Below are 12,490 nucleotides of genomic sequence, written 5' to 3'. Positions count from 1 at the left end.
TGTTATGTGATATTAACTGTCGAAATACAAACAAATGAAAAGGAATGGCGGGATGTTAGCTGTAGACGAGGCTTTCGCAGTCGATGGTGGCACGTCTGAACTGAAAGTACCGTTCAATAATCTCCCAGATAAACGTCTCGGGGTTACCAGATATTCGTTATAGTGTACTAGTTGGCGCGGCTAGCACTCCGCCCGTGTTCATCATCTGGGATTATATTTCCGGGTATTTTTAGACCGTTGTTCCACGGTGTAAAATTCGACATGACTCATGGTGGCTACAATTTTGGCCAGAATTTTACATGCAATTAACTTTTTAAAAAATATTGAAAAAATTAATACAAAATACAAATATATTAAAAATTAAATAAATACGCTGCATACATAAAGCTTATTTAAGCTTATTTAGCTGATTTATAAGGTTGAATCAACGGAATATATTAACGTGTGAATATTGGTTAAGCGCTGATATGGCTCTTGGTATCTTTTGGTCCTTCAAATACCATTGCTTCATCGTTGCTTTGGCACTTGAATGTGGTCTATGGACGATGTTGATAGTAAAATAATTTATAATTTCTAGTACCGCCGCGGAGACATAAATGCTTACGGTGACTGCAATAGATGCCTAGCTTCTGGGGCTGCTCTGTGACTAATCGGTAGCCATATATGTTACGGTATTCGAGGGAAAACAAATAACGATGATATCCGACCGAAGCTGCGCAAGCCTTTCAAATTAAAATGTCTGCCACTATAACTGAGACTGCGAGCGAAGGAGGATATTCTGATTTAAACACAGCGCCGAATAAAATGTCTAGTCGAAATGCTGATGATAGTGACAGTGATATTGATGTCAAAAGCTCTAAGAGTTCAAAACATTGTCACAAAAATAAAATTTTTATTTTTTTTATAAATGAGCAATAAGCTGCAGCGCTCTTGAAAGAATCACTTACAGACAAGATATTTGAAAGGAATGAAGAAGTAGGAGAGTATGTGCGCAATTAGCTGACAACACGCCCTTAAACATATTATGAAGAAGGAATATTCAAGCTTCCAAATCGTTGGCAAAAGTGTGTAGAGTACGGAGGTGACTACATTGAAATTGTTAAATGTTTAGTTTGTGTATACTATTAGATAGATGAGCAGATAATTCAAAAATTCACGGTATGACTGAATCAGAGCTTGACCACCACTATAGCACATTTCTAAATGTTTGTCCTTGACCCTATAGGGCATATCTTCTAGCAGCTTATTTAAAGTCTTCAGTGTCACTTTGATAACGCTTTGAATTAACTTGATTTAATTGCTTAAAAGTTTGTCCTGGCGATAATAAACACTACAAAACGGAATTACACAATTTGGTGCAGTAGTTCAATTTTAGATCAACCTTAGTCGCTACAGATTTCTACAATATTTGCATTTCCAGTATTTAATATAATTCACATTTCAGAGCCATAAGGTTTGACCGTTAATGAAGAAAATAACAACATATTGACACTTAACGGATCGCCTGTTACTGCAAATCTCGGGGTGCAGAAGTTCTTCTTGCGGAAGGAATCAATTCTGGGGAAAAGAGTGATATATGTTGCTGAAATAATCAACTGAATCAGTTTAAACTTTTGCTTCTCGAAGATGATGCGTGTGGAAGCTAAGAAATATTACTATATTCAAGAGTAAAATATGTCTCTTTCGAATGCTTATCTTGCCAATCCTTCTCTATGGCTTCGAGACTTATGCACTGTTATAGCCTATAAGGATGAGATCTTGCAAATGCGATGTTTAGGGTAATTTGTTTAAGATATGAAAATCAGTGCAAAGTTAAGAAACAACATAGATTTCAAAACAAAGATGCAGGCGCAAGAAAATTACTTGAGAAATAGGGGACTAACATTGTCCGAGGCCAGAATACTTACGGCCAGTTGCGAACTATGGTGATATTTGGTTCATGATGTGATGGAGATATTCAACATTCTACAGCACTAATGACGGCATATTGGTTGAGAATTAGACGTTGTAATTAATGTAATTACTATATCACTCAAATATTATATCAAATCCACCCACAGAAACAAAAAAGGGAAAACCCACAAAAGTGGGCAATAGATAAGATAATTATAGAGTCATAGAACGGATTCTAGAAATAAAGAAGAAGTAAGAAAAAAATACAATAATGCGCATCTTTCCTTAAACAACTTAGGAAAAAATAACTGAAAATATACAGCCAGAAAAATGGATACGCTTGAGTTATGTTATACATATGTGGTTCAAATACACATATTATAATAACAGGGAATAAGGAATTAAGCACCTCCCGAACTCAGGTAGGGTTAAGACAAATAAGAAACACAGACATAAGAAAATACTTCAATATATAACCGTTAGATAAGGGTACAGAAAGGGGACAACTTAGTTGATGGAGACACAACATATTAAGAGATAAATATTAAATATTAAATAGTAGCAAGGACAAAAAAAGGAAACAAAAAGTGCATTTTTGTGCTATTCATTTTTGTATCTATTCAGCTGTGTTAGTCAATATTATTTACCTTCTGAAAGGCAATAGAACAATGAGCTTGTTGAACATATTCCCATTTCCATCTAAAATGCATGTGTCAACTACAACAAGCAGCGCCAATTTACTTTATTTTAAATATATTTTGCGAACATTCTTAAGTTTTCAGAAAAAAACATTTCTAATTTTGAGAATTTGCTATAAAATATCAATAACGCTAATAAAGCCAATGTTTCATTTCAACAGTGTTTTGTTCCATCAAAAGCTAAATATCTTGCGAGCATGCTTCATGCTATTGTTCGCATTGAAAAGCCGTATATATTTAGAATGAATGAAAATCAAAATATTCATAACTGATAAAATGCCTATTATAAACCTCAACAGCATCCAATTAGAGCAAGTATGTGTGTGTGTGTTTAAATACTCTTTCAAGTTTATGTTGCTAACAGAGAAGAAGGAAGTGGCATCTACTTCAGTCAAAATAAGCCAGCTGCAAGATATATATTTTGACACTCCATCTGTATAGCATACAGTATTACATTACTCTATTACAACCCGACCTATGTAAACAAGATAAATCCTGCAAATTTCTCTGAGAGATCCAGATAGGAACAAATCTAGAGACAGAAATTGCAGAGGACATGTTTTCTGAATGACATTAATATACTTCGTTTCAAAATCAATCTTTTGGATCTAAAACACAACAAGCAGGTCTAAGTAACACATGGATCAATATCGAAGAGGTCGATCTGAAATATAGAAAAAAAAATTCAAATGTTAACATAAAATTCTTCCCTTCTCTCAGTTTTCTTCCATTTTCACTATTATTTGCTAAATTATTCGCTAAACTCAAATTTCCAGCATTTAAACTATCGGTTTCCGTCGCAAAATGAATAGAATATTTTGACAAACCAAAGCTATTTGAACTATTTTCAGTAACTTAACAAAAAGCCCTTCGAATCAATTATTTAAAGTTTTAACATATTATCTCCACTATTAACATTCAATCTTAGTTTACTTAACTGAAGATGTGTATATACAATATTATCGGTATATACCCTTCGCTGCATGTCAACTGCAAACTGAGCCTTAATCAATTAGCTGTCATTACTATAGAACAGTGAGAGCAATCACCAACTGATGAACTCTATCTAGGATTTAATTTAGTCTCTCTATTGGTGGTTTACTTAACTATCGTGAGTTAATTTTATTTTAAATAACTTTGACATAATAATAAATGATAAAAAATACAGATAATCGTGCAATTTAATATTAGTTTTGTTCAATTATTAAATAATAATGATTTATAATAATGATGATGTTTTCATAGTGGCAATTCCTCATGTTTCTTAAATTATTTCAATTAAAAGTATTTATAATATTAATTATAAATTAATAGCAAGCCGTTCTTTTTCTTTTTTTTTCTAGGCAAACAACGCAGAAACGCGCCAATAAGGATTCATTCAACAGAATTATCGATCCTTACAATAAACTTACTATAATTTTGTAAAAATTGATATAAACTGCTTGCTTATCAACATATCTTAAATATTCACATTTGATGGATTTTCGCCATAAAACTTGTATCTTTCCTATTATTAAAAACAGAGGTCCCAGTATTCCATCGTGCTATTGTAGCTGACAACTAGTACTAAAACAGATCCATTGCGTGACTTTCTCGGCAATATAAATTCTGCACTATTCAAAGCGAGAGTCGACCGTATCATGAATAAGCAAGTAAAAAACAGAGGCCCTGCAAGGACTCGATGCGGTCTGGAATAACATTTTGTTATTTTCTTTTTATGGGGTCATTTGAAATTTTGCAGAATACAAAGAATGTCAAAAAACAATGTGATAAAGTTTAAAGTGTAAAATATAGTGTAAACTTTAATATATTAAAATTTTAAAATTAATGTCTCTTTTTACCAACTATGGGTTTATCTGGACTGGGCCTAAAGTTTTACGTGGGCTCCAAACCACGGTCCTCAGCATTAAACCTACCGAACTTTAGAAATCATCCCAGAAGACATCCGGTTTGACCCAGCCTGGTTACTGGCGTGACTGGGATTATTTTCCTTGTCAGATTTTACACTCTTGACTAGAAAAAGCATATTATATTATATATTATATTTTAAATATTTTTCATATACACTTGTTTACTAACTAGAGGTTACCTATGGTCCTTCCAATAGGACAGTGTAAAATTTATAATAATATGTTGCCGCATCAATTTTGGTTTATTTCAACTCAAAATACTAATGTAAAGAAAAAAGTGAAACAAAACTAACATTTATTAACATTGTAGTGCATTCAAGGCATATATTTCCGAAGGTTTTAAACTATATACAATTTATAGTCACAATAGTGTGTAGTTAAAGTGGCCTTATTATATTTTACATCCAACTCTTTCTCCACACCTTTTTACATTTCGTTCTTGTTTCCTTCGTTTCTGTATTTCCTTGTAAAGCTATTTTGATATGTCTAAATCTGTCCTGGTTTTTTTTCTGTTACTGTCGATGCATAAGGTACATTTTCCTTCATAAAATTAGATTTAATTATTACAGTCTCCTAAATGCGTTTGCCTCATATATATATTGTTTTTATACATTTCATAAGTTTAACCTTCGAAGAGAACTAATATTCAAGGTAATCTTTATTTGACACCTGCTTTATTTTATGTTGCTTTTTGTATTCACTCTTTCTCAATGCTTATATTAATGTTACGTACAGCTGTAATACGCACGCTGTAACTTAATTTTTAATAGTATAAATACTAGCCTCTATAACGCATATTATTGGCAAGAGAGGCCATTATTTAATTCTTGCTTGAAATTAATAATTAGAGAAGCAATCGGTTCCTGACTATTTAATGGTTTTAGCATTTCTAATCAGAATTATCACAATGTTTAAACAACAGCTATACGATATCTATCAAAACAGGCATCAAAAGCCTTGTCGGTTAATAATCTCGATTATCACCATTAATGTTTAGAATAATTTTGACATATGACAACGGTGTCAACCAGTATCAACACAAATCGAATTTTATTTATTGATTCGGTTACATGTTCAGATGCACTAAACTTCATTCTGTCTCCTTTTTTTCCGTATTTTATTCCGTAAGTCTCCTTCTTACCAACGAGGGTTTATCCGGACCGGACCGGACCTACTGTTTAACGTGGGCTCCGAACCACGGTCCTCGGCATTAATCCTAGCAACATATAAAATCATCCCAGAAGACATCTGGTCTTACACAGCCTGGTTACTGGAGTGACTGTGATCAATTTCTTTATCGGGTTTTACGCATTTGCCTAGGACAATCACAAAAATTAATCCACCACAAATATAAACTTACGACCATGCCCCAGCAGGATTCAAACCTGCGACTATCGCAACAGTAAGTGGACTGTCCTGTCGCCTTTACCACTGCGCCAACCAACTCGGCTATGACTTTTTTTAAGTACAGTAATACGAATTGTTGAAATGAGAACTGAATTTGGTAATACATTCCACGACATTAGCCGCATTAGCTATTTTATTGGAAGGACTAAAGATTGTTCTTACCAGAAACCGACTATTCAACGTAAGCTTTACACCATGCTTTGACGTGTGTGACATATTTTGATTTCAAAAAACATAAATTGAAAACACCCATCTTCTGAAAGGGAATCAAACTTAAAATAAGATTAGAAGTTGATTGTGAAATAATTTCAAAATATTTGAAGCAACGATATTGAATGATGCATTAACTAAAACCGAGAGAAGTTATACTTTAACCGATATATGTGAACAACAAATAGATTTATAGGTACTCATAGGTAATGCCATCAAAATATTATTTACAGCTTACTAGCGTTTATTTGCATACAATAATAGAAATTACTCCATAAGTATATTTGAGACATGCCTAGTAAACCAGGCGGTTCTATGTTAAAACCAAGCAGTGTAATGGTGGAATAAATCGGAATAATTTCTTGGCAATCTAATAATTTGGAATTCTTATTGACCTCTGGTAATCCAACAAAAAAAAGAGATTACAATAATTATTTTATTATAACTGGACTTGCAATATACGTTTACATTGAGGGTAATTTGACTTGTAACATGACATTTATTTTTATTTTTAGATCCACGTCATTTTGTATTTAAGTATAAGAAACATATATTTATGTGACGATGAAGACCGTAAAATTATACTAAACAAGTTTCGGGAAACGGAATGCTCTGCCTAGACATGAGATTAGTACAGCGATTACGTGGTGAAAAACGAGACGATTCATCGTCTAGAGACCGATCGAAAAGTGTGTGTGTAACTAGCTTTTTGAACAAATCGCCTAGAGATGTTAGCGCGTTCAAGCTACTTCACCGAAGAGCAAGCAGCGCATTGTAAGTACACTAAATTGTTAAAACAAAACAAAAATTTTGCAATAAAAATTAGTGTAGTCGTTTTAATAAAATAACCAATGCACGTCATCACAATTTAAGACGTCAACATACCGCACTGTTGCCGCATTAACTTAGAATTTTGGTTTACGTTTTCATTTATAATTATTATCAATAATTTTATTAGTTTTGAAGATTTTTTTAGATATTTAACAATTGGGTCAATCAGCACCAACACAAAGGGAATTTTATATACTGACTCGGTTAAATGTTCCGACGAATCAAACAGCATTCTGCCTTTTCTAAACCAGGATAAAATAAGAAGAAAAAATCCATTCCAAGTTTAAAACGAATTTTACATTTTCACAAACTACATTTGACAGTATACTCGGCGTCATTATTGACGTTATTATAATATTTTATATGAAAATACACTTACAAATTCTAAGCGAAAGCTGACCTATTTTTATGTTCTTATGGCCTTAATATACTTGTAAGCATAACAAAATACAACATAATATTTTCTGACCTTTCTAGTTCATCAAAACAAATCACCTCTAGTTATTTTTCTGATTAACAGGTCAATTGAAAAGTCCCTGGTCAACTATAGCAAAACATTTTTTTTTATAATTCCCTTCAAGGGTGATAGATACACTGATTATAGCGAACCTCCAACTTCTCGATACCATTTTTGTAATACGATTTGTCCTTTGCTTCAAAATAGGCCTGAGATTCCGCGATCACCTCTTCATTCCATGAAAATGTCTTCCCAGCGAGCATTTCTTTGAGATCTGAGAACAAAAAATAGTCGCTGGGGTCCAGATCTGAAGAATACGGTGGATGAGGAAGCAATTCGAAGTTCAATTCATGGATTTTTGCCATTGTTTTCACTGACTTGTGACACGGTGCATTGTCTTGGTAAAGCAGCACTTTCTTTTTCTCCAAATGCCGCCGCTTTTCGGCGATTTCATCCTTTAAACGATTCAATAACGCTATGTAATAGTCGCTGTTGATGGTCCTTCCTTCTTTAAGGTAGTCAATGAAAATTGTTCCATCAGCATCCCAAAATACAGACGCCATAATCTTGCCAGCTTACTGACACGTTTTCCAACGCTTTGGAGCGGGTTCATCGTGTTCAGTCCATTCGCATGACTGTCGATTAGGCTTTAGAGTAAAATAATCGAGCCATGTTTCATCCATTGTCACATATCGTCGCAAAACTCAGGTTTATTACGCTTGATCATCTTTAAACACTGCTCCGAATCATCAACTCGTCGTTGTTTTTGGTCAAAAGTGATCTCGCGCTGCACCCCCTTCGCACAGAGCTTTCTCATACCCAAATATTCGTGAATGACATGATGTACACGTTCCTTTGATATCTTTAGAAGGTCTGTTATTTTATTCAATTTCATTTTATAGTAATTCAAAATCATTTTGTGAATTCTTTAAATGTTTTCGTCGATAACAACCTCTTTTTTGCGCCCACTGCATTCACCGCCTTCGGTGCTCATTTCACCACGTCTAAAGTTAGCATACCTATCCTTGATGGTTGATTTTCCTGCATCAAGCCAAGTTTTTGCTGGAAGTGAATTTTTTCCCTCCAAAAAGTAATATTTTATCAACATGCGAAATTCCTTTTTATCCATTTTTTTCACAATAACAAAAGTTGCCTCACTCAAAATGCTATGATTCACAAACTAGTGATCCGAGAGCTGTCAAATTTATATACGTATCTTTTGAGGGTTAGGGCTCACTAAAAACTTATGGATTTAATTCTAGTAGCGCCATCTATGTGTCAGACCAGGGACTTTTTAATTGACAGTGAAGAAAATATTACACAGGATGCACAGTATATAACATAACTGAGATCACTGGTTAAGTATCGTGCATAATTTTAATATTGTATTGGGTTGGCTAATAAACGAAAATATGCTCCTGGTATCATTGACAATCTGATTACTATCTATGACTGAGGTGGAAACAGCCGACACGACTATTTCTAAAGAATCTATAAAGAAATATGTTTCATATATTTCAATTCATTTTAGAAACCTCCCAACTTACTTATTATAAGAAAAAAACTTTTGTATTTACTTCTTGCTATTTTTATATAGTCTGCTTTGGCTAATGTAGACATAGTTACTTTTGCTTGTCTTTCACGATATTTATTTTTATTCAGTATTGGCAAAACTAAAATTTAAAGATAATTGTGTAACTATAAACATCTTAGGCCTCACGAGCATCTCCCTTGGGTTCCCTAATATATCAAATATAGTAATAACCCCTTAGTAATAACAGTTCCCAATAGAAATTTAAAATAAAACTATATATCTAGAAGTTACCAATAAACTGGTTGGATAGGCAAAATTCAGGTAAAACTGAAAAATATTTTGATTAAAATCATCATCTCTAATATTGTCGGTTTTGTCTATAGCGCGTCCTCTGTATCTAATGCTAAGCTAAACTTCGCTTCAGTTCTATACATTGGAATTCCACTTCTATATATAGAGTGGGGCAAAAGTTCAGCTACTATTTTGAACCATAATATTTATTGAAAATAATTGTTCCATCAGCGGGATTTTTGCCCCACCCTATATAATACTGTATATTTTGCATTTCTGACTGGCCTTTATACTGTGACAAGTTGTTTTCTTGTTTGTTTTGAATTTGAATTTTTATCAAATTCTCGCAAATGCAATATAACTTTCATATTCCATATAAATATTGTAAAGTCCCGCTTTCTAAAAAACAATATTTGGATATAGAAATCAACGAAGCTTATTCTCTATATGTTTGAAATAAGTTTTTAAAAATTTTTAAAAATATTGATTAATTAAAACTTTTTGTAAAAATTTCAGTGAAAATTATTTTTAACTATATTTGCTTATTAAAATAACTTGACTGTAGTATAGCCTCTGATATTAAATCTGCATATTTAATATCCGTATCTGTAAGATCTACTGAACGAAGTAATTGGAATTAAGGGTTCTGTTCCAATAAAATACTTTCTACAATAAAAAAAATCATGGTCATCTTTTTGAATGGGACAGCTTGAAGCCGCTTATAAATATAAACCGAACTATTGCCTATAAACAAAGAAAGCAACCCAAAGCCGTTAAAATAATTTTGCGAGCATTATTGAGTATTTCGCTAATAACAAAACAACTTTTGAAATGTTTATTTCTTTTTATTTTTTTTGTTGGTACTGTAAAGTATATCTGCTTTAGTTATATATCTCAGACTAAATTCACATACGACCGATCGCTAATTATTTCAGCAAATAAAACATAAAAGAACGAAATTACTTGCTAGCATCTGTACCGTTAATCTTTCAATATGTATATCTCTTGAATTTTCCAATATGTACTTTTTTGTAAATTTGTTTTCGCATATTTACTTTGAACCTTTTTCAGATCGGTATAAGCAAATTACGTTTCATGATTAATCTGTTTCAGTATTCAAATGTTTTACCAGGTGATGCGTGAAAGGAAATTTAAATTAGCTTCAATTATAGAACTTAGCAACGATGAAATTCGAGGAAAATCGAGATAACAAAGGAAGGTAAATCAATTGTAAATTGTTTAATAACTAAATATAAATATCTAGGTGATTTAAAAATAATTATGTCTCAAATAAATTATAATAAAATAGGTATTAGGTGGTTCAATAAGTTGGCAAAAAACGAAATTGTCAATTGCAGAAAAATTTCCTCGACGATAATATGCTTGTTCTAGTAATCATAATATGTAGATCCGATCACCGTACATACATACACTGTTACGGCAGGCATTATTTTTGACAATATGTTTTCAAGATACGAAAAGATAGGTATATCAGCTTATATTCTATATTTATATTTTTTCTATAAAGTCAGTCTTTTTTTAGTGGTGATCTTTTGTTTTAACTATCTAGAAGTAGCACGAAACCTTGAGAGAATTGCAGCCCCCTAAATTTGTTACTAAAATACCATAAATTTGAATACTATTGTTTGAGAGTATGTTTAACAGGTCAATTGAAAAATCCCCGGCCTGAAACTTAGATGGCGTTACATACGGATATAATTCTAATCCATAATTTTTAGTTAGCCCTAACCATCAAAGGATGCCTGTATAAATTTGACAACAATGTGAAGCATTTCAAATGCTAATCAGAGATATTTTTGCCTCTTCGATTGATAGCTCCTTAGCATTTTTTTGATTCTGGTAGACCTCGAATTCCATCTTTGCAGATTTTCTGATGAATGTAACATAGATTTCAGGAAGAAATTTAAGCAAGTTATTTTTTCGAGCATTGTTTGAAATCAGCATACACCCTTAAGGAAGTTTTGTATTTGTTCCAGAATGATCCAATATCTCAACTATATGGTGGATGCATTAAAATGTCCTACTAATTACGTAAACACGTATTTGTTCAAACGTGGACGTCATCAACAACGCCTCTTCTTACTATATATTTCAATAATAGCCTTTTTTAAGTCAACTGTCTTACTAACATTAGTTGATGACAGAATGATAATTCTCTCATGAACTCTATGAACTAATAGTCTGGCCATGCTAACGATCCTATCCAATTCTACCAAGTATTTAGCCTCATCTTAACAGGTCATTTGAAAAGACCCCGGCCTGACACATAGATGGCGCTACTTGAATTAAATTCACATGCTTTTGTTAGCCCCAACTCTCAAAAGATTAATATATAAATTTGATAACTATCCAATCATTAGTTTGTGAATTATAGCATTTTGAATGAAGCAACTTTTGTTTTTGTGCAAAAAATGGATAAAAAGGAATTTCGCTTGTTGATAAAATATTGCTTTTTGAAGGGAAAAAATACAGCTGAAGCAAAAACTTGACTTGATGTCGAGTTTCCGGACACTGTCCCAGGAAAATCAAAAACCGAGGATGGGTATGCTAATTTTACCCGTGATGAAAAGAGCACCGAAGACGGTGAACGGTCCGAACGAACGAAAAAGGGATCCAAAAGAGGACCAAACGACAAAAACATTTAAAAAATCCACAAAATGATTTTGAATGACCGTAAATTGAAATTGAATGAAATAGTAAACACTCTAAAGATATCAACTGAATGTTTACATTATATCATTCACGAATATTTGAGCATGAGAAAGCTCTGTGCAATGTGGGTGACATGCGAGCTCACTTTTGACCAAAAACAACGACGAGTTGATGATTTGGAGCAGTGTTTGAAGATGATCAAGCGTAATAAATCCGAGTTTTTGCGATATTTTCGATATGTGACAATGGATGAAACATGGCTCCATCATTTCACTCTGAAGTCCAATCGACAGTCATATGAATGGACTGCACACCAAGAACCCGATCCAAAGCGTGAGAAAACGCAATAGTTGGCTGGCAAGGTTATGTCGTCTGTATTTTGGGATGCGCATGAAATAATTTTCATTGACTATCTTGAAAAAGGAAGGACCATCAATAGCGACTGTTACATTATATACATTATTATTACATTATTATACTATTACATTAGCGTTATTCGACGCATTTAATGAAAAAGAAAGTGCTGCTTCACCAATAATATTTCGCAAGTCAGTGAAAACGATGGCAAAAATCCATGAATTGGGCT

At 33.0% G+C, this 12,490-nt stretch overlaps 1 protein-coding gene across 2 annotated transcripts in view; it reads left to right on the top strand.

Annotated features, from left to right (window-relative positions):
- Window positions 1–12,490, top strand: part of LOC143206694 (GTPase-activating Rap/Ran-GAP domain-like protein 3) — a 221,983-nt gene that overhangs the window by 79,242 nt on the left and 130,251 nt on the right. For both annotated transcript variants that reach the window (XM_076419361.1, XM_076419360.1), the window contains exon 2: window positions 6,634–6,892. In XM_076419361.1, the coding sequence (XP_076275476.1) occupies window positions 6,726–6,892 (167 nt within the window). In that variant the 5' untranslated portion in view covers window positions 6,634–6,725. The remainder of the gene's footprint in view (window positions 1–6,633; window positions 6,893–12,490) is intronic.

The sequence above is a fragment of the Rhynchophorus ferrugineus genome, unplaced genomic scaffold (assembly GCF_030347505.1).
Source record: "Rhynchophorus ferrugineus isolate W39M unplaced genomic scaffold, kcgeb_rfMv2 rfM1, whole genome shotgun sequence".
Classification (NCBI taxonomy): Eukaryota; Metazoa; Arthropoda; class Insecta; order Coleoptera; family Curculionidae; genus Rhynchophorus; species Rhynchophorus ferrugineus.
The sequence above is the reverse complement of the archived record's forward strand: the minus strand, read 5'-3'. Positions and strand labels throughout refer to the sequence as shown.